Source organism: Orycteropus afer, unplaced genomic scaffold (assembly GCF_000298275.1).
Source record: "Orycteropus afer afer isolate SDZICR_OR568_19922 unplaced genomic scaffold, OryAfe1.0 scaffold00012, whole genome shotgun sequence".
Classification (NCBI taxonomy): Eukaryota; Metazoa; Chordata; class Mammalia; order Tubulidentata; family Orycteropodidae; genus Orycteropus; species Orycteropus afer.
The window spans coordinates 15,543,288-15,567,059 of NW_006921599.1; the positions used below are offsets into that span (position 1 = coordinate 15,543,288).

Genomic DNA, 23,772 nt, shown 5'->3' on the forward strand with positions numbered 1-23,772 from the left:
TTAGAATTTGTCTGGACCCAGCTTTCTGTCCCCCAAATGGAAAAATTTGAAATATGTTATATATCCCAGTTTCTTGAGAAGGGGAAAAAAAAAAGCTCTCTGGATAGCAAAATTGAAATATGTTAAGGTGATATGATAAACATGTTTCATGCCACTCTGAAAGCACTAGTCTCAGCAACCCTAAGCACTTATATTTAATTGCATTTTCCACTTAACAGGTCTGACTAATGGTAAAAGTCTTCTGGATTGTAGAAGAGTAAGGCAGAATATAACCTTAAAGAACTTGGATGTGATTCTTGTATGGTTGGAGGTTCTCCTCAGATCTGACATTTTGTCTGACTGATCAGTTTTCACACATTGAGAAACCAAGTCAAAACAAAGCAGGAATCATTAAGAAACCAGATAAAGCCATGTTTTTCTTCTATGACAATGCATCAGTATCTTTACCAATGAGCCTTAAGATTTTTATATAGCTCTAATACTGAGCTTTTACTTAAAATTTAGATAATCTTTTTTGATACAGCACAAACAGCTTCAGTACAAAAGGTACAATGAAGCTTCTAGACTGTTTTATATTGTACATATTTATTCCCCCTGGGTGTTTAAAAGGAATTTAAATTTAGGCATCTTGTGACAAAAGTCTAGATTTGTGCACTCATTGGCAAAACAGCAAATTTTTCAATCCCTTCAACAGACTCCAGGTATTTTAGCATTCAGAATGGAATGGAGAGATTGTGGTCTTCACACTAAAGACACAGAATATGGCTATTTTTCATGAAGCAAAATTTGGGTGGGTAGCACACTTTAAGCATCCTTAACTTTGGCATCCAGTAGCAAAAAATATCTTGTCAATTTAACTAAAGCTCCTCCCTATTTCCCTTTTAAAATAAGATTCAATTTGTAGCAATATTTTTTTACAGTTATGTTTACAGTATTCCATAGGCAGGTCCATGGGAAAACTGCAGAAAACTATTATGTCCTGGTAAATACTACATTTTATAAGCCATATATCTTTAAGAGCCTGAGAGCATGGCAAACATTCACTTTTTCCTTTTTCACTCATGACAGAATTGTTTAGTGTGTCATTTAAAATACACATTTGTTTCAGGGTCTTCAGAATTCATATTTTGCCAAGAAACCTAAAAATTCAATTTACAAAATTTAAAGAAATGTCTTTTAATAATTTTTTCAATTATACTGGTCTGCTTTAAAAAGGGACTTACTTATAAATGATTATAGCCACTTTTCAAAATATTAGGTATTTTTTAAGTCAGTTTATAAGTAGACATAGTATTTTCTGCAAAGAATATGTGGTGAACTTTAGAATTTAGATGTCCCCTTCTTTTCCACCAAATTATGATACAAATAAAGGTAAATAGCCTTATAAAGTTAACACACGAAAACACTGACATTTAGGTTACTGTTGAGACTCATTGGTACTGATGGGGAAGTATTCTGCTGTTTAAAGTGTTATGTATTCAAATGTTTAAAAGAATAGCATGTGTTAAGTGATAAATGCAAAATAACATGTTCAGTTTGAAATGGTTCACAGTAAATTATTAGTCTCTGGGCACTTATATTTGTACTGTGCTACAGGCACAGTAGGTAGAGAAAACCTCCTTAAATAAAGTATGGTAAATGTGTATTTAAAAAAGTCCAAAACCTCATTTCCTGTTTCAAGTGACATACTTTTTGACACATTGTTAAGGAACCTCAGTACTTTTATTTTTGAGTTATTTTGAATGTTTTTCAATGTTGCCTGAAGATATTTTGTAACTGAGTAGCCGTGAACACACATTTATTAATGTTTTAAATGCAGAGCATGAATAGCTGGTTGTGTAAAACAGCTTAATAAAACTAGGATTGTTTTTCAAATACATTTTGAGTACTGTAATGAACACTTATTAAATCACAGGAACTTTCATACATACCAAATGAATCTTCCTCCCTCTGGAAAACCCTTTATTTTTTTAGGTCACAGGCATTGTTACTTATCAGAGTAAAAAGTCATAAACAACATTTTGTTGTTGTCGACTCACAGCGACCCCTCCTTGGGTTTCCGAGGCAGTATCAACAGAAGTAAGATTGTGCAACCTTTTTTCCGAGGGGCGGCGGGTGGGTTTGAACCGCCAGCCTTCTTTCTGGTTAGCAGTCAAGTGCCTTAGGCACTGTGCTACCAGAGCTCCTCATAAACAACATTATCAACCTTAAATGTATGTTGTTGTTGTAATGTGCCGTCGAGTCGGACCTGACTCATAGCAACCCCTCCTTGGGTTTCCGAGGCAGTATCACTACAGAAGTAAGATTGTCCAACCTTCCTTCCGAGCTGGTGGGTTTGAACAACTCCAGCTTTCTGGTTAGCAGTCAAGTGCCCCAGAGCTGTCAGTTCAAGTTTTCCTAATGATTTCTTTGAAATGTATTTAGTCAGTGAAAATGGTCAGTCATTACTAATAAGCACTCCAAATCACATTGGCTGTAAGGCTAAACCATTTAAAACACCATTGTCTCACCTAACAGAAAAATGCCACATGTGACTATATAAGACCTCTCTTTAAAAAAGCAATACAACAGAGTAGAACATCATTGATTTATTGTTATTGACAAGGTTTATAGGAACAAATTAAATATTTAAAATCAAAGGCCAATTCTTAGGTCTCATTTACTTGCTTATTCCATTCATTTGTATTAATTTCCTTAATGGCTTTATGAAGAAATAAACCTGTGAAAGTACCTGTTAACATTGAATATATAACATTTTTACATGTTTTTTTTCTGTGAGCCAAAGATATTTTTATCTCAAACACTCCATTGGTATATCAAAGGGCAAATTTTCTCATAAGAAGGATGTTTTATTTAAAAATTCAGATAGATTATGTAACAAACTAATAAAGACAGTCAATATAAAAGATAATGATGAGTCTAATTCAGGAGTGGTCTATATATGTTGATCACTTTGAATCCTGATTAGCCAAAATTTAAAACCCAACAGCCTTGATTCCACAAATACATTACATTTCTTTAATGTGAAAATAAGTTTATTATCACTTTTGAGAAACACTGTCAGAGATCTCCACTGCTGCCTACACATTATCATCTTTTGGCATTATACCTGGTACTTTATCATAATTACGAAGGTTGCCAAAGTTTTCCTGTAAATATAAGCATTTTATACAGGCAAAGCAGTTAATAAAAATCAGTTCACTTACTATAAGCCAAGTGTGCTTATACTTAATCCCACCCTTTCCCAAAGGTTTTAAAGTTGTTTTGCTTTGTTGGTCTGTCAATATAAAATGTATCTATAGACATTTTTGCAGAGTTAGCACTAAAACTATAAACTGATGACACTTTCAAGGCAAAGCAGAGGAACAATCTGTTCTTCAGTGAGGCATCTTCACTGAGTTTCAACTTCCACTGCTCTGTCATACCAATCTGGCTGAACACTGACATTTCATAGTTTGTAACTATAAAGATACCTACCTATGTGAGTTTAAAAATTGATCTGCACAAAAGAAATTAAAAAACTTTATATACAACAAATTTGTCTTTAAAAATACAAAAATAATATCTGTCACTTTTGTCATGCTGACAACTGGACATATATACACATGCAGGAGAAAAGTTCAAATTTGTCACCCGACAGTTGTAGTTTGTATAATTTTAATATGATGAACACACTGCCACTGGAGGTATGTATTCAAAATATTTCGTACACTAAATACTGCAATATTCTCTGCATGTATAGATGCCGATAATAATAGTTTTTGTTCTACTTGATTAAAAGGATGTCTTAAGCACGCTAATGTTAAGCACACTAAAAACCACAAGAGTTCAAGAATCTATGACCTTAATAAAGAAATCAAAAATGTACAAAATAGAACTATAAAAGGAACAATTACTGCCATGCAAGCTTTTAAACTAAACACTGCACAGAAATGCAATTTAAAACGGCAAAGTCAAATGTACCTAACACTCGCGATCAAAAAGGTCAGCAGTAAGTTCTACCAACGCAATGCTTAACAAGGATTTAGAAAAGGAAATACATTCTCTTTGCTGGTATAAATCAGATCTTCAAATCCATGGGGCCAAGTCGTCTGTCTCTAACGTGTATCTCAAGAAATTAGCTGTAATGAAAGAGAAACATTATTTTCTTATACCCAACATACAATATTAAGTACACATTAAAAAAAAAAAAGTTTATTTTACTACTAAAAATTCCACATTTCTCTTTTACTACTAATGAGCCTTGGTGGTACAGTATTTAAGCACTCAGCTACTAACCAAAAATTCAGTTTGAACCCACCCAGCAGCTATGTGTGAGAATGATCTGGCAAAGATCACAGCCTAGAAAACCACAGGGGGCAGTTCTACTCTGTCACATGCGGTTGTTATGAGCTGAAATAGACCCAAGAGCACCGTTCAACAACAGTTTACTACTGTGACCTGTGGGAAATCAGCTGGGATCAATATAAAACTGGAGCTGCTGTTCTTCCTTCACCTTTGACTGAAGGACAAGAACTTACTTTAAACGAGGTGCCATGCTACCTATGATACTGAACCCACTTCTTGATCCAAGTTCATGTTTTGTCCCTAACTATTCAGACTCTATTTTTTAAGCTCTAAAACAGTAATGAAAAGAAGTATCTGTCCCTATCTACTTTAAAGGAATTTGAGGATTGAATATGACAGTGACATGAATGCTTTGGAAAAATATGCAGTGTCTCATACATAGGATTTCTTTTTAGTCTTGTTTATGTCCAAAATGATCAAACTTAGGAAAGATGGAAACACTTACCTCTTTAACAGTTGTTTTTATGAAGTCTTTCCTTTCAGTTAAATCGTAAGCTGGATAATTTTCATATACCTGTAGTGAAAGGGAAAAAAAATGTTAAAAGTAGATTAAAAAAAAAACACTAATATTCTCTATCTTTGGATAAAAGTAAAAAGTTCATGCTAAAAATAAGCTACCTGCAAGTGCACCTAATAATACTCTGGTGTACCACACAGAACTGTATTGCAAATGAGTAGTTTTAATACTGTATAAAGAGCAGAACATAAACTGGCATGCAAACATTCTAGTGCTTTACAAACTAGTACTTTTGGTTGAATTCAGAATAAACCTGGGTGAGGAAAACAAGTAAGTTTTAGCTTCGGGGGGCTAAGTTCTTTATATTGGCAAATTTATCTGTCAGGTATTTTTTTAGGGATATTATCTTGAAATTTCTTCTGTTACACCATTCAACGTTCTACTTCGGATTCCTCAACTTGAACTCCAATGAACTTCAGCCTCCACTGTTCAATTCCTTCTCCAAAGCTACATCACTAGGATCCATGTAGTCTCAGGAATCCTCTACTTTAAAATCCTTAACCTTTAAATACCTGTCTTTTGTCAACTTCCTAAGTCCCATTCTATCTGCTGCTTGACTTCATAATGACTTCTAGTCCTTCCATGTGCTCAGTCTATTAGAAAGCACCTACTGACTCACTCCTATCCTACCATTCAAGGCTGGCAAACTTTTCATGTAAAGGACCGGATAGTGAATATACTCACTTCTTACTTACGAACATGGTTAGGCTCCAAAGACAAAATCATCATGCATTTGTAAACCAGTGTTATGCAAAAATGGAGAATTTTTGTTTTCAGACCATCTGGTTTTTTAAACTTGCAATATGATCACAAAAATAATGACTAGGATTTACTGATCGCTCATAACTGTGACAAGTCCACTTATGGGTTACTCCTCTGCAGAGAAAGAGGCTTAGAGGAGACAAAGCCAGGCTGTGTGACTGGAGAGGGCCCATGGCTTAAGCACTTCATCTTCCTCCTGTGCTGGGTCAGAGCTTCCATCAGGGGAACTGCCTCTAGGGCTCCACTCCCACTCCTGAAAGCCCTGATAAGTCTTGAGGATTCCTGCAAGGGTGCTGGGAGCCTGGCAGCACAGAGTCACTGGTCACTCTGAGGGGCTTTAGGACCAGCCTGGCTCACTTTGGGATGTCATTAAAGTCACATGCCTTTCTTCCAAACACCCTCTCATTGCCTCTTTTCTTACATCCATGGCAATTTTGAGCTGTAGAGCCTCAGGCTGCACAGGAGCTAGGAAAAGAACAGGCATCTGCTGGCTAGGTGTTGCCTGCATTCCATTCAGAGGGGGTGCCACCAGTAGGAAGGGGCAGGAAGAAGCAGAGGCTGATGGGCAGCATGGCCCAGTTATCAAAAGCCTCTTGGAGACCCTCCTCAAGAGAAGGGATGCTCTCCAGCAATTGCTACCATACCTGCTATCTCATTAATGCACAAAATACTTAAATATTTTACTATTGTCATAAATGTGAAATGTTGGCTAAAGAGATAGTGAAGAAGTGATGAGCAGGTGTATTTTCACCACTCTGGGCCACAGTTTTTCTGTCATTATTAGTAAACTTTGCCACTGAAGTGAAAAAGCCACCATACTTGCTGCTGGCGAATCACTTCCAACTCACAGTGGCTCTATAGGACAGACAGAATTGCCCCCATAGGGTTTTCAAGGAGGTAAAAAGCAGACTGCCACATCTTTCTCCTGTGTAATAGCTGTAGATTCAAACCACCAACCTTCTGGTTAGCAGTCAAATGCCTTAGGCATTGTGTCACCAGAGCTCCTTAAAACCATCATTAAAAAAAAAAACAAACTCACTGCCATTGAGTAGATTCCGACTCATAGCTACCCCTTTTAGGTTTCCAAGGTGGTAAATCTTCACAGAAGTAGATCATCCAGTCTTCCTTCCACGGAGTAGCTAGTGGGATTGAACCACCAACCTTCTGGTTAGCAGTCCAATGCCTTAGGCACTACACCACCAGACATACTTAAATGAATGGGTGTGGCTGTGTTACAATAAAACTCTATAAAAACAGGTGGTAGGATAGATTTGGTCTTCAGACAATAGTTTGCCAACCCCTGCAAATAAAATTCATTTAAATTACTCTAATTTTTTTTTTTTGCCCCTTGTTCTAAAAAAACTCCAACCCTAAATTAGTCTACCTACCAACTTTTCTGTAGTTATCAATTCTGTGCTTAAAGCTACCAAATGATGTTGGAAAATATAACTACTCCAAAAAGATTGGCCCTATTTTAAGTTCAGAGTCCTTGGGTGGTATAAACAGTTAACACATTCAGCCGCTAACCAAAAAGTTTGAATTTCAAATCATCCAGGAGTCCTTCAAAAGAAAGACCTGTATATACACTTCCCAAAAAATCAGCATTTGGAAATCCTATGGAGCATGTTCTACTCTGACAAATACGGGGTTGCCACAAGTCAAAACCAGCTCATTGGCAATGGTACTTGTGAGAGCCAAAAAAATCTTCTTGGGGCTACCTTAAGAAGCTCTAGTGGTGCACTGGTTACAGCATTTGGCTAACCAAAAGGTCAGTGGTTTGAACCTACCAGATGCTCTGTGGGGGCAAGATGCGGCAGACTGCTTTCATAAAGATTTATAGCCCTGGGAACTCTAGGGGCAGTTCTACTCCATCTTATAGGGTCACTATGAGTTGGATTCTAGACAATGGCAGTGGGTTGAGGGTCACCTTATCTACACTCCTGCTTCAACTCCCAGCAATATCCTACTCTAGATTTCTCTACTAAACTGTAGAACTACCATGTTCACAAATTCTTCCTCTTAGATATTCTGAAGCACTCCATCTCAAAATGTCTAGAATGAAATTTTTTCCTCAGAAAGTACTGGTTCTGTTCTATTCCCTATTATGACTGATGCTGCTCAAGCCCTTAACCTATAATGACACTACATTTGATCAGGTTCTCTTGATTTCTAGCTTGGATTATAGCAATCCTATAATTTATGGCATAAATTTTGTTTCCTGATGCTTTCTCTCATCCCTCTCTAATCAACCCTTCTTGATGTTTCTAGAATGACTTAAAAAAAAATCTGATTGTCATGCCTCTCAATTTCCAATAACCAACCCAGCATCCCAATTCTCCTTTAGTTTCAGGAAGAAAACCAAGCTCTGTATCAAGTCACATATAAAAACCTGAATAACTCTTTAGTTAACATAAAGACTTCCTTCTAACCCTAGTCTTCAGCCATATTAAACTAATTAGTACTTCTTACAGTATTTCAGTGAATATGTCAATGTTATTCAACTATATGACTATACAGAACAACTGACACTCTAAGAACCCAGCACAGGATCTCTTCCAAGTCCATTTTCCAGACTGTCCAACCCTTACTCACTGTCCTAAGTAGGCCCTTTTTGTTCCGTGGTGCTGTAGTGCCTTCTGCACTCTTCTAACACAGCCCTAATTACTAAAATACTTTCAATATCTCTGAATCTCTTTGTATTCTACTGGACTGTACGCCCCTAAAGCCAAATAATGGTTTCCTCTGACTGTACCTCTAACATCTAGCCCAGTGCCCAGTATGTGATAGAGGCTAAATGAATGCTGAATGAATAAACAGACAGCAGTCAATGTCCTGAAAAAAATATAGAACATTTCACCTTGGTATATGTTCAAGTTTTAATTTTTTTACTGTAAGTAACTTGACTCTTAAAATCTCCCAATTTTGATCTGGGATTTGAGATCCTGAAAAGTATCAGAACTTCATTGAAGCCCAAATTGAGAACCCACTTAGAATATCTCATTTACCATACTAATACTGAGAATAAAGTGGCCCACAAGAGTCAGCTTTTTAAACTAACACAATCTAAGGATGAACAATAAAAACAGGAAAAGTTTTCTACATGGTTTGGAATGTACCATTTTAGTTTTTAAAATTGTATTCATTCTAGTATTATTTATGAAAAAACTCCCATTAAAGCAGACTTTTATTTAATGTGGCACCCTAGCACCTGAAAGAGTGCTTGGCATGCGGTAGGAGTTCAATAAATACTTGTTCAATCTATGAATAAACATAGGATCTAGCTTTGAATTAATGGATTGATAAAGAAATGTTTCAAATGAAAGCAAAACGCTCCAAGCATTTGTTCAATTACCTCTTTGCAAATTTGCTTCATTGTGACTTCCTCTAAGTTAGCATTTGCCAATAATTTCTTTACTGTTTCCTTTAACTCTTCATCTGTGGGAGGTTTCTTCAATTTTTTAATTAAAGGTTCATCATCTGAACTATCCTCAGATTCACTTTCTAAAAGTAAGAAATTTTATTACATGTTAATATAAATTTTTGTTATGTAGTAAAGTAAGTTAATACTCAAGACCGATTGGTAAGAATTCTATAAGCGTTCATCAGATCTCAAAGATTACAAATCCCTATAGTTTACTATAAAACATGCATTGAAATTTTAATAATTTTTACAAATAATGAACTATTAAAAAACTAGCATGCTACTTTTCCTCCTAATGTTTTAAGTAGCTTACCTATTTTTCACATACACTTAAACACTATGCTGTAACATGTACGTTACATATTTAAAGGCACTGATAATGTGTCTAACGTACCTTTTTTGGAACTGTTTTGATTCTTCTTGGTGGTGCTGCTATCTGCCTTCTTGACATTAGCACTTTTTACAGATTTTTTACTTTTAGAAGTGGCTTTCGGTTTAGGTTTTTCTCTTTTAGATGTCTTTTTTGGTGACTATTGAAAAGGAAAGCAAAGTACACATGTGGATGAGATTCACTGTCATCACTCTACTCACCCTATACTCAAAACATTAGAAAAAATTAATGTATTAGTATCACTTATTAAAAGTTATTCTCAATTATCAATTCTTGAGAGATGGCTAATAAAACTCAACAAACTTTATTTTTTCTCAATATAAGACGAGGCATAAGTTATATATACATCAAGCCCTAAAATAGATTCCCACATTTTTCTGCGCTAAGGATAGAAAATTTTATATTTATTACCTTACTTAATATTGGAAAAACCCCTAAAACACAGGTACTATTATTATCTTCAAGTAGCCCTGGTGGCACAGTGGTTAAGCACTCATGTGCTGACCGAAAGGTTGGCAGTTTGAACCTACGAGCTGCTCCACAGGAGAAAGATATGGCAGTCTGCTTTCTTAAAGATTTACAGCCTTGGAGTAACCCTATGGAGAAGTTCTACTGTACCCTACAGGGTTGCTGTGAGTCAGATCAACTGTTTTTTTTTTTTTTTTTAAATCCTCTTATTTATTGTCTCTCTCTCACACTAGAATACAGAATTTATGAGGACAAGGATTTTTTTTTCCTTCTTGCGTTCAGTGTGTCTGCAGTCCCTAAAATAGTGCCTAATACAAAGTATTTGTTCAATAAATATATATGAATATATGAAGAAACTGAGCACAGAGAGGCTAACTTGTCCAGTTATATAACTAATAAATAAGGCAAAATTCAAATAGAGGCCTGCCTGACTCCAGTACCTAGATTCTTAAACACTAACCTTAGACCTGATTAAAACAAAAGTAAAACACATGCATATGGATAGATTAAAGACAAAATTACTCTGTATTTCAACCAGGTCTATGAAATACTAATTCTTCATTTAATACATATCCTCAAAGTAAAACATCCAATATAAACATCCCAGGACAAATTCTCACATTTACACACCAAAACTGCTGTAAATCACTTTTGATAGTATGTTTCTTCAAATGTTTTATACTCTTGACTTCTGAGTATTATAATCACAATTCAACCTTCTATTTTTTTTAGGACAGAGCCACTGTGTCTATCTAACCTGTCATTGAAGAAGATTAAAGTTATATAACAATCTGTTCCAAATATTAAGTGGGCTCATCGGGCTGCTTCTAAGTGCAGTTCATAGGATATTGTTGTTGTTGTTATGTGCCGTTGAGTCGGCCCTGACTCATAGCGACCCCTCCTTGGGTTTCCAAGGCGGTATCACCAAGGAAGTAGATTGCCCAACCTTCCTTCCGAGTGGCTGGTGGGTTTAAACCGCCAGCCTTCTGTTGTTGTTGTTATGTGCCGTAGAGTCGGCCCCGACTCATAGTGACCCCTCCTTGGGTTTCCGAGGCAGTATCACTACAGAAGTAGGATTGCCCAACCTTCCTTCCGAGGAGTGGCTGGTGGGTTTGAACCGCCAGCCTTCTGGTTAGCAGTCAAGTGCCTTAGGCACTATGCTACCAGAGTTCCTTCATGGGATATTAGTGTTTGTTTTCTCCCTTGCTGCACTACCATCATTGCGTATCTCTATATAAGCCCAACATCACACTGCACTATCCCAGTAACTGAACTATCCAGTCCAACTGCCACTAAGAATGAATTTAACAGATATCAAGGGCTGATATGCATCTTAAAGTAAAGTACATGAATTTTACTAAGGAATTTTCCTGTCTGAGGGTCATTCTTATTTATTTTTTAATCCTCAGAAATGTTCTAGATGGTAGGGGTTGGATAGGCATCAACGTTTCAATTTTCATGACCAACTTAAACTAAGTTTAAAGTTTAATATTTGTCCACCTAGATCAAAAGAACTACACTAGGCTCTAAAAGGAAATATTAAAAATTCTTAAGTTCTGCTGATGCATTTAATACACAAAACAATCACTACTGTCACTCTCCCAACCAGCAAGGTGGTATAAATGGTTTAGCGCTTAGATACTAACAGAATGGTTTGCATCCACCTAGAGCCATCTCGGAAGAAAGGCATGGTGATCTACTACTTAAAGATCTCAGCTCAGCCACTGAAAACCCTATAGAGTGTAGTGTAGTTCTACTCTGAATTACATGGGGTTGCCATGAGTCTGAATCACTTGGTTTTATTATCATTCTCCTATCAAAGGTTAAATAAAATCTAGGTGTATAAGTCATTCAAATACTTTATAAGAAACTAGGCTATTATTTGAAGAGTTGAGGAAGACAAGAGATAATGATGTTAGAAGCATTATAACTTGACCCCCATTCAAATTTGATAATTAGAATTATATCATTAAAATACTTCCAGAGGTTTTCAATGCTGAGGTATATAAGGTTGTCATTAACATTTTGGAAGGCAAACACAGTATGAACCCATTCTGAAACCTATACATTGGCAGTAGTGTACTTTGACAAAGCATAAAAATTTGCATTGACAAATAAACGATAATCAAGACATCTCCGTAAAATTTTTCTTTTGGACAAACACAAAAAATTCAAAGTGTACATCTAACATTTAATATCATCTTCTGGAAAGAGTTGTTGTTGTTGTTGTTGTTGTTATGTGCCGTCGAGTCAGACCTGACTCATACGACCTCTCCTTGGGTTTTTGAGGCAGTATCACTACGGAAGTAGATTGCCCTATCTTCCTTCCGAGGAGTGGCTGCTGGGTTTGAACCGCCAGCCTTCTGGTTAGCAGTCAAGTGCCTTAGCCACTATACTACCAGAGCTCCCTCTAGAAAGAGTAGTGTTCTGTAATTTTTCTATGCAGACAACTAGTAAGTCTTTGGCCTCTTATCTGTTAACAAAATTTCTGAAAGATCACAAAAGCACAGTCACAAGAATGACAAAAGATAAAACATAACAGTGGGGGGGCTAGAGTCAGGCTGCCTGGTTTCAAACTCCAGCTCTAGTTCATCTCTAGGCGCTGGTTTCCTCGTCTACAAAACGAGAAAAATAACAGCATTTATTGTTTTATGGGGAGTGAAAAGCATTACTACTATATGAAAGTACTTTTAATGGTGCCTGGTACCTAGGAAACAATAAATACTAGTTATTATTACTATTAGAGAGCTCTGGTGGCACAATAGTTAAGGCCTTCAGCTACTAACCAAAAAGGTCAGCAGTTTGAACACACCAGCTGCTCTGTGGGGAAAAAGATGAGAGTCTGCCTTGGAAACCCTATGGGGCTGTTCTACTCTGTCCTATAGGGTCACTATGATTTGGAATCGACTTGATGGCAGTGGATTCATTATCATCATCAGTGTTTCCTTTAGTAAAGTGAAAATTTCTTTTCTTATGCAAATATAATTTCCTCTAATAACATGAAGCAAGTTTTCTTTAAAAGCAAGGAAATGAAATTATAACAACAGTAAAATGGACTCATTAACACCTGTGCTAATTAATCATGATGCATCATTCTTGTATCACTGCATGACTGGACCCGTGGACATCCGAATCCCTGTAATGAGTCATGTTATTTATACTGGATTTCACTTGTCTTTGTTCACCAGTTGCAAATTATTCTATGACAAACACAGGGTAAGAATTCAATAAGCCACCTTTTTTAGACTGACTTGTGTTCACATGCATGGGAAAACAGTGAAAGAGCTAAGCACTGAGATAATGCATGGACACTCATATCTAAGGGGATCATCCTGGGCAGGGGCAAGGTAATTGACTAACTCACATCTTGTGCTTTAGTCTTGCAGGTGTCAGGACTCACTTCAGCTGCACTATAGCTGTGTTACTGGTAGGGAAAAGAGGTAACTTTGGAAAATGGAAGCATCCCCAAGGACAGACCTCAGTACTGGGACACATGGACAGTTTCTGGCAGTTAAAACAAACGTGGTATCTTGAAAGTAAGGGAAAAAACGGATTGAGAGAACCAAAGCAGCAAGTTAAGCCATACTCATTTTAATTTTTTGTGAGAGTTTCAAATGTTCTTTACTTTCTCACTCTGGAATTCCACTCCCCTTCTTTGCCTGAGGCGCTCCAGTAGCGTAATGCCTAAGGCATTTGACTGCTAATCAGAAGGCTAGTGGTTCAAACCCACCAGCGACTCCTCGGAAGGAAGACTGGGCAATCTACTTCCGTAGTGATACTGCCTTGGAAACCCAAGGAGGCGTCACTATGAGTGAGATCTGACTCAACTGCAATGAGTTTGGGTTTTTTGGTTTTTCTATGTCTGGGAAAATCCAACTTACATTCTAAATCCAGCTTCACAATTGCCTCCTCCAAATCTTTCACAATACCATCAATGTGATAAATCCGTATTCCCATAGTACTTGGCCTACAATTGATTTATTCCTATTTTATGTATGGTATTGGGAGGCAGTGAGTAAGAATGCAGGCACTAGATCCAAACTTCCTGCTTCAAATCTGACTCCAATGCTAAGATTGCATTCTCAAGCAAATCACTTGCCTTGACTAATTTTGTGTTCTCAGATAATCACCTGGCCCTTCTCTGTGCCTGTTTCCCCAACTTTAAAATGGAGGCAATAATACCAAACTTTGCTGGCTTTTAACATTTACCCATCTCTGACACTGGGGTATATTTTACAATTTCTGTAAAAATGCCTTATAGGCATCTGAGATTTGATAAACTATGCTTGTTATCCACAGTAGAGTTGTTGTGTGGATCAAATTAATAAATATACATTAAGCAGCAAAGAACAAACAATAAATCTGCATTTATTGTTGTTACTAAGTGTCACTGAGTTGACTTTCACTCACAGCAACCTCATGTTACAAAGAAGAACTACACCATAGGATTTTCTTGGCTATAAACCCCATGGAAACAGATCACCAGGTCTTTCTGCTGCAGTTGCTGGTGAGGTTCAAACTGCCAACCTTTCAGTTAGTATACTAGCACTTAACTGCTGCACCACCAAGGCTCCCTGTATGTTAATTAAATGGTAGTAATTTACATGTCCATTTTCCCACTATTATACCAGTCTCCATGAGAAGAGACACCTGACCATCTATTTAAGCCCTATCTTCTCAACAACTGGAACAGTGTTTGGCATTCAACAGCCACTTAATAAATACTTCTTATTTCATCTCTTTATCTTTTGTAGAACCTGGTCTACTATGCATCCAGAAAATGGTTAGAAATCTAATTAAAAGGCTGTATCAGAAAAACAGAGCATTTCTGTAGCACTGCCTCCACACATACTACATACATAAGGCCTGGTGGCAGAGTGGTTAAAGCGCCAGCAGTTTGAACCCACCAGCCACTTTGCAGGAAAATATGAGAGTCTGCTTCTATAAAGATACAGCCTTGGAAACCCTATTGGGGAGTTCTCCTCTGTTCTACAGAGTTGCTGAGTTGGAATGAACTCCCCAACAGTGGGTAAAAATGAAAACAATGGAAAAAATTTTAAACTCACAGACAAAGCTGATTATATCATTATAAATGAAGAAAATGAATCTGAGTAGTTAAATGAACCTACACCTTACAGCAAGATGCAAGACATTTTGATTGAGTCCGGTGTGCCTTCTTCTACATGAGCTGTTTATAGGAATGAGTGATGTACTTATATATTTCTCTAAGCCAAGGCTGAAACTACTGAAATAAATTATTAATAAGCATGCTGATATCTATTTATCGTATTCTTGAATTATTTTTCCTTTGCATATAAATGTAACACCACCAAAAAAGTGTTGACAGAAAGGTAACAGAAGACAACCAAACTCTGTTTTAGGGCTACCTCTGGCCCCTACCCTCCAAACTTTCTATCTCTAGGACTCTTTATTTAGAATGTCTTTTAAAGTCTTGCTGTAGTCCAGTGCTACATAAACCACTGTCTCCAAATCTTTTTCTTTTGCTATGGCAACCCTTCTTATTCATCGTTCAAAGCACAGATCACATTGTTACCTCCCTTGAATTTTCCCTGTCCAGGTCTATGACCTTGTTTCCCATGTACCCTTAGAAATAATTAAGATCCTGAGTTCCCACATTATCATTTCTGTACCTCTCTTTAGCTCTTAACTTAGACTCTACTACAGTTTTTCCTACTGATCCTTGACCTCCCTCCTCCTTACCAAACTGCTTAAAGGCAGAGACTTTGTCTTTATTTCTTTATCCACAGTGCATAGCTCAGAACTGATGCTTAGTAATTGCTATGTAATTATTTGGAAAACTGAATTAGGAGAAGACTCTTGGGGTGCTAGATAACTTCTAAAGATCTCTCCCAACCCTGAGGTTCTAGTTCATTAGAATGAGCCTGCTAACTAAGACAAACATGTTTTCTACTAACAACAGTTAGCAAAACTTCTTTATTTTTAGAAGGTGGGGACCAGGTTTGCTGGTCCAATGGAGCCTGGTGTAACCGCTGAGACTGTGGCCCCTGGCTGCCCTTCGGGTCTGGAATTGAGCCCACAGCTGTGGTTTCCAGCCAAAGAGAGTACAGGCATGTGAGTTGAACATTTACCTCAGGTAGACGCACGCCCTGGAGAGAACAATCATGGGGGAGGGAGGGGCTGCTTATGCACAGGGAGATAGCTCAGGGTGCAGGAGAGTATGAAGGGATGGACACTGGGAGGAGATGGCTGTGGGGAGGAGGTGGGAGGGGAGCTGCTGCATTGTAAATTTTGGTCAATGACATGAGACAAGGTGTATGTGAACTGCTGTATGAAAGGTGAATTTACTCTGTAAATCTTCACCCAAATCCTAATTAAAAAAAAAAAAAAAAAAAAAAAACTTGCTTATTTTTAACATTACTCTCATCTGGTACAAGGAGTTCTGGTGGCGCAGTGTTTAAGGCATTCATCTGCTAACCAAAAGGTCAGCAGTTCAAATCCACTAGCCACTCCGCAGGAGAAAGATGAAGAAGTCTGCTTCCATAAAGATTTGCAGCCTTGAAAACCCTATGGGGCTGTTCTACTCTGTCCAATAGGGTCAGTGTGAGTCTCAATCAACTTGATGGCAGTGGGTTTGGGTTTATTTTTTTGGTCATCTGATATAACTGACGTACATTGTTAAAAAAATTTTAAAAAGAACTCTAAAGACAGAAATATATGAACTAGAAGCTCTGGAAAGAAACAGTAAGATAGAGTCCCTGGGTACTTCAAACAATTAAGCACTCAACCACTAGCTGAAGGGTTGGCAGGACCAACCTACCCAGAAGCACCACGGAAGACAGCCTGGAGATCTTCTGGAAGGTCACAGCCTTGAAAATCCTATGGAGCAGTTCTACGCTGCACACATGGATTTGTCAGGAGTCAGAATCAACTCAGTAGCAACTAACAACAATGAGAATGCAGTAAAAAGATCATTATATACTTTTATAGCCTCAAATAGAAAACTGAGGGTCTATGTTCTTCCTTCAGGGGGTCAAGATTAAATGAGTTGCAAGATGTGACAGTGTAAGGCACACAGCAGATTCTCAATAGTTTCCTTCCTTACATATACCAATAAATGCTGACTGAATGAGAGTCACTTCTTCTCGGGCAGACTATTAAATCGTTGCTGTTAGGCGCCATCGAGTCAGTTCTGACTCACAGCTACTCTATGTACAAAAGAATGAAACACTGCCTGACCCTGTACCATCCTCATTATCTTTGCTGTAAGTACTCATTTCCCCCCTTACTTAGCAAATGCTCAGGTACAGAATAAAACAATCACTTGAATGAGTGGAAATGATGAACCTATTCCCAAAGGTTGTATTATTTATGCATTATTATTCACACAGCCTCATAGGTTCTCAATAGTCTGGTTTTACTAGGTTCATTCCTCAACGCTTTACTTCTGGGCACACTACTCTAATCACAGACAAGTGTGTTTATCAAAGGCATACTGTACTTTCCTGCTGCTTCCCATCTCTGTTCATATGTATGACTTTCTTCTCTATTCCCAAGGTCAATCTCAGGTGCTGCTTCTTCCATTTTCCCCTTACACCTTCACTCATCAACATATACAAAGTATTCTTTCTTTTGAAATTCTTTATTAATACTAAGCATCACTCAAATGGCACATGGGTAGAAAATGTCTTTTACATCTGCAATTGCACTTAGCAACCCCCCCAACTTATTAAATGAAAAATTAAAAAAGTGAATTCATCAGAAACCAAGTACTGACCCTACTTTGAGTCTCTTTTTAAATAATAAAAAAAAAAACTTCAGTGATTATAGTAAAACTATTATGTGGTATTATAAAGGAAAAAGGCTGGCAATAGTTATGGTATTAACACCCTTGTCATTTAATCAAACAGGGAACTAAGACTAGACTTTTAATAAAATTTCTGGGGGAAAAATTGGGTTAATGAGTTTAGAAAAAAAATCAAAAAGTAAAGAATAAAGAAAAATTGAGTTTCCAAACTGCCACAGGATTTATTTTTAAAGATTCTGGCTTGCTTTTCTGAATATGTTGTAAGTGATTCAATAAAGACCATCAAATACAGGTATTTTTATGTTATAGAGGAACAGATGAAAATTGACAGCTGCCACAATTTCAGAAAGTACAACGTACTACAATCTAAAAGTTTTAAAACTTACAAATTTTAAAAAATTTTAAGAGGCGTTTCCATGTCTCTGATAACCGTGAAGGTATAGATTCAGAGAACTGACACAAGTAATTTTTGAAGGAAGGCAAAAAAATTCTTGGGAGTAGGCTTACCTATCTTTTATAGGCAGCAGGGCTCTTGAAGGAGGGTCTCCAAAGAAGACGCCTGTCACAGAGCCAGAATCCTGTCCTCACAGCAGAAAGGTTGTACTGGGTGAACAGACGAACAAAATAAAAATTAGCTTAAAATACAGCATTCTTTTAACAACTTGGCCGAGAAAACTCAAGAGTGCCAAGAGGAAAGAATGTGTAAGCCTCGTTATATTCACAAAAGATTATGGAAATAAGTTTAAGTCTAAATGAGTGAGTATAGCGATTATTCAACTTTGCCTTCCAACAAAAGGTTTCAATGGTTTTACAAGGTTTCTTAATTCCTCTCATCAAATTATGGGATGGAAGAATTCTTAGTTTCTTAAAATATAATTAAAGAGCACAAAACTTTCACATTTCATCCTCCCACTATCTCCAAATAATTTCTCATATTGTCCAAATACGTGCTTTACCACAAATTTTAACCAGAAGCCTCCCCAATTTGGCAAAGATTATAGCTCACTCAACATTCTACTTTGTATTTGCCTTCTCCCTACAGAGGGAGAAAAGCTAACAACTGGATCTCATAGCTTTCGTGGCACCTAGAGATGGCCAGGGAACAAAATTATGGTCAATGCCATCTCTGGAAAAAGGCATCCCTTCTGGGGGGGAAAAAAAAAAATGCAAAATACCAGTAGGAGAGAGCCCTTTTTCTTCCTTTCCTGGAACATGGATACAATGCCCACAGGTCAACAACAATCATCTTGTGATCATGATGTTAAAAACCAGACATTCAAGATGGTAGACGAGGAAGAGAAAAAGGTACCCAAATCCTTGATTCCTTAACATGCTGTACTAGCCCAGAACTGCCTGTCTGGGAACTTCTTGTCATGAAAGAAAAATAAATTGTTTGGGACATTAGTAAGGTTTTTAATTACTGATAGTTGGAAAACATTCCTGATACATGTGACTATCCAGATAAATTCTAAATATTCATAAAGTGAAAAACTCACTTTGTTGTATACTTTTCTAGAGATAAGAATGTGTACTGTATAAAACACTAGGAAACCAAAAATGAGAGAGAAGTGTTAGAATTAAAAATATATATATATATTCTTTTAATCCATCTAAAAGACTAATAGAATTGTCTTTTTCTCCTATGTGGGAGGCATTCTACAGTTTCCTTTTTTCTCACTGTATTCTAAATCTAAATTTGCTAGTAAATTCTCTGTGCCTAAGGTCTAACACCTGTGAATGGCATGCCAGAATATGGTTTATTTTGAATAGGTTATTAGGTTCATTTTTAGCAATCTTCCCACAAAGATTCTAACCCAGTATGTGCTATTAATATGAGAACCAGATGATTTTTTAGAATTCATATAAAGTCAACCTGTTTATTTTCCTATTTTCTCATTTTAAAGAAACTTCATCCACTTTCTTCCTAGTTCCCAATTACTCTCCTTTAACTGCTCTAATAAGTAAAGATCCAAGAAGAACCATGCTAACAAGGAAGTTCAGAATGGCTATTTTACAAAGGAATTACCTACTCTACACTCAGAAAGAATACACTCTTATTTAATTCCAAGGAAAATGAGGATTGAAAAATGGCTGTGAACCACTGAGTATCAGAGAAACAGAGCATGGAGAAATGTAACCAAAATGTCTCAACAATCACCTGCTAACATGCTAAATGTGATATATCTTCTTGTAAGAGACTTTTAAAACTGCCAATTGTGTTTCAACCATCTGGATTTTAAAATTCAACATTTGAAAAATAATGAATTTACTTGTAAGTCAAGCATCCTATTCTTCCACAAAGGTAAAGTTAAATATGAAAATCGACAGGTGAATGAAAAATATTCAGCGTCACTTTGCCATTCAAACTGGCCAAGGGACAACTACAACTGGAACTGGATTTCAGCCTAACAATTCTAACTTCAACATTATAGCATAGATTCTTTAGCCTAATGCTGTCAATGTACAGAGGAATCTACTACTCAAATTCATAATTATTTACTCCAAAAATCTAAATTAGAATAAGCAGCTAATCATAATAGAAAGTCTTTATGAAATAAAAATTAGCTTCAAGAAATAAACAGAATATATTTTAATAATTTTCTATCAAAAATCTACCCCAAAAATTCCATCTACAAGCAATCCACAAGTTTTCTGATCATCTTGCAACTCTTTTCTTTGTGATCTCATAGCCTCTAACTGCAAGTCCCTAACAAAGTTTCCACTTGAGTCTTCATAAAATGGAAGAATAAGAAAAAACAAAGTTGTCATAGATATACTATCCCTCCTTCAGCACTTACTTCTCAAAGGTAATCAGAGCCTTTCATAAAAATTGAATCATCTATCGAAAATTTTAGAGACGGATAGCCCTAAATATAAAACGATCTTCAGAACCACGAAGATGCACATATGCAGGAAGGAGATCTACCACCAGCAAAAAGGAAAAGATTTTTAGTCCGAGTTCATGAGAATTGTATTTTATGAAGTCTGTCAATACCAGCTCATGAAGAAAAATCCCTCAAAGAGAATATAACATAGCCTCCATATTCTGATTTTATATTCTCATGTCTGTAAAAGCAAATTTTATGGGGCAGTTCTATCCTGTCCTATAGGGTTGCTATGAATTGGAATTGACTTGATGGTAGTGGATTTGGGGTTGTCTGTAAAAGCATTTTTGTGTCGTCCCCTATCCCCACCCCATTAACAATTTTCATCATTTGAACTTCATTTTTAGCCACAAACCCTAAATTTACGGGACTGTAGAAATTAAGGCTTTGATTTATGATGGGTTAATTCCATTTGTTAGCAGTATCCAGGAACCAATTTAAATATAAATTAGGGGTCATCTACATATAAAGACTTCAACTAATTCTACTTAGAACAATGGGACACAAATCTGGAAAACAAGTAAGTAAATGAATATATAATACTCTCACTTTTTATCCTGTACCTTTGTAATGACAGGAATAGTGGATTCTTCCTAGTGATAAAAGGTCATGGTTCACACTAATATTAACAGTAACAGCACTGATTATTTAATACAACTTCATGAGGCCAGGACTATTATTATTCCCATTTTACAGAGAGGAAACTAAAGCATACAGAGTTTAAATAACTTGCCCAAGGTCAGAGTGACAATCCAAGGCAGTGCTAGGATTGACTCCAGACAGATTCTAAAGCCCATATAATCATATGGCCTCTATGAAATAATTAGATGTTTATATTTTATGATAACTTTTCACTTTGTAACTCTGTCCTTAAAAAAAGTTTAGGAAGTACAGTGAATGGCACACAGTAGACAGCCAAAAATTTGTTGAATGAGGAATACTATTACTGTAAAATTGCCACTATTACACATATACATATAAACAAACATGTATTTCTCCAAGAAGTCTTTAAAATCCAATCCATAAAAACCTCAGTGCTCAGATTACTCATCTTCTTTCACAACAAAAATACATTAAGATATTTATGAAGGGAGGGGAGGAAAAACTGCAAATAAAAAAAAAAGCATTGACCCATATCACTTTAGTTTTGTGTATTTCACTGTACATAAATTATATTCCAATAAAATACATTTAAAAAAAGATATTTATGAATGCCTGCGTTAGACTTATAACAATTTTTAAAAGTTTATGAAGTATTTCATACTTAGCTCTACAGAAATCTTTATAAAATTTGACATTAAAACAAGTTTGAATTTTAAACACCTCAAGACAAATACACACATATATCCAATCAGAGTACCACCCTATTTTTATCCCTCTAATTCAATGATTCTCAACTGGATGTGATTTTGGCCCCTTGAGGACATTCGGCAATGTCTGGAGACACTTATGGTGGTTACAACTGGGGATGGTTAGGGGATGCTACTGCATCTACTAGGAGCTCTGGTAGCGTAGTGCCTAACGCACTTGACTGATACCTAGAAGGCTGGCAGTTCAAACCCACCAGCCACTCCTCGGAAGGAAGGTTGGGCAATCTACTTCCACAGTGATACTGCCTCGGAAACCCGAGGGGTTGCTCACTATGAGTCACATCTGACTCGACGGCACATAACAACTGCATCTAGTACACAAGATAGCCCCAAAACAAAGACTTATCTGGCCTAAAATGTCAAGCCAACATCAATCTAGTTCCTAAATAAGATAAAGGAGATGACCCAAAAGTATAGAGCAAAGTCCTGACCTGAAGGGGCACCAACACAATGTTAAAATACCCAAACACCATTAACAGTAACAGGAACTCATCTTATACCCTCTCCCTGATCTACTTGACTAAAGATATACATCAAGGAGATGGTAAAGTTAACACTTACAATTGCTTCAGTAGCTCTCCTTTTCCTGGAAGTTTCACTTTGGAAACTAAATTATCTCAACATTTTACAAATATTCCCAAGTAAAAGAAAATGGAAGGCATTCCTAACTGATACAAAACAATAAATAATCCTCAAATAGTATTATTCTCATTAAATAACCTCCAGAGTTGTGACAAAAATGGTGATCTTTAAGCCCTTGCTTTTTGCATAAACAGAATTAAATGGTTCAAGTGAATGACAAAACATTAATATGAAAAAAAAAATCTCAAAGAATCCTTTTTTGTGTTCCTTTGTGTTTAGAGTATGTACACCTCTTTCTTCTTCCCTTCCCATTTCCCTAGCCTAGTGCTCAATATTCAGCTAAAGGCGCATTTTAAATCCAGTCCACACAGATCTCAATCTCACTCTTTTCCAACTTCCACTCTGACATGGCAATGAGATTAACACCTCTTAATGGAAAGAAAAGGAGCTCTGGTAGCATAGTGCCTAAAGCACTTGACTGCTAACCAGAAGGCTGGCGGTTCAAACCCACCAGCCACTCTTCGGAAGGAAGGTTGGGCGATCTACTTCCATAGTGATACTGCCTCGGAAACCCAAGGAGGGGTTGTTATGAGTCGGGTCTGACTCATTGGCACACAACAACAATGGAAAGCAATGTGTTTATCCTTAACTATTTCTGCATCTTCAGAATTAACCAATATATGGTCCTGTGGATAGTTCTTAAAATCTGTTTCCTGGCTGTATCTATTATATAGCAGGAATATTTAACTCTTCCCATAGAAAGAAATGAGAGGAAAAAAATGAAATAAACCACTTCACCTCCTCTTCACTTTCTTTATCTTCATCATCTGAAGACTCTTCCTGGTTTTTCTTTTCATCTTCATCACTACTAGATTCGTCTGACAGAATTTCAGGACATTTGGTTCGCTTAGCCTTCCTTGCCATTCCAGAACTGTTTCGTTCCTTTTTGCTGCCTTTGCTGGGAGTTTTTTTGGATTTTGGCAATGGCTGCATTTTAAAAAAATAAGTAAATAAAGACAATAGTGAGTAAGATTCAAATTTCCAAGCCAATCAACTTTTTAATAATTACTTTTCAACTCAATTTCTTCTCATTCCTGATTCAAAATATTGCACTCAGAAACTTAGCAGCTTTAGAGAGAATAATTCATTGCCACCTTGTCAGGTTAACCCCAAAATCTTTTTGTATTACCAATAATACCCTTTTGATTGCATTCTACACTTAAAAAAAGACTTCTCACAGACA

General features: G+C 36.7%; 1 protein-coding gene across 1 annotated transcript in view; it reads right to left on the minus strand.

Moving 5' to 3' along the window:
- Window positions 1-4,738: 4,738 nt before the first annotated feature.
- Window positions 4,739-23,772, minus strand: part of DEK (DEK proto-oncogene) — a 33,917-nt gene continuing 14,883 nt past the window's right edge. The window contains exons 6-9 of the mRNA XM_007952350.1: window positions 23,328-23,516; window positions 9,442-9,577; window positions 8,979-9,127; window positions 4,739-4,861 (exon numbers count right to left, since the gene is read on the minus strand). Of these exons, the coding sequence (XP_007950541.1) occupies window positions 4,739-4,861; window positions 8,979-9,127; window positions 9,442-9,577; window positions 23,328-23,516 (597 nt within the window). The remainder of the gene's footprint in view (window positions 4,862-8,978; window positions 9,128-9,441; window positions 9,578-23,327; window positions 23,517-23,772) is intronic.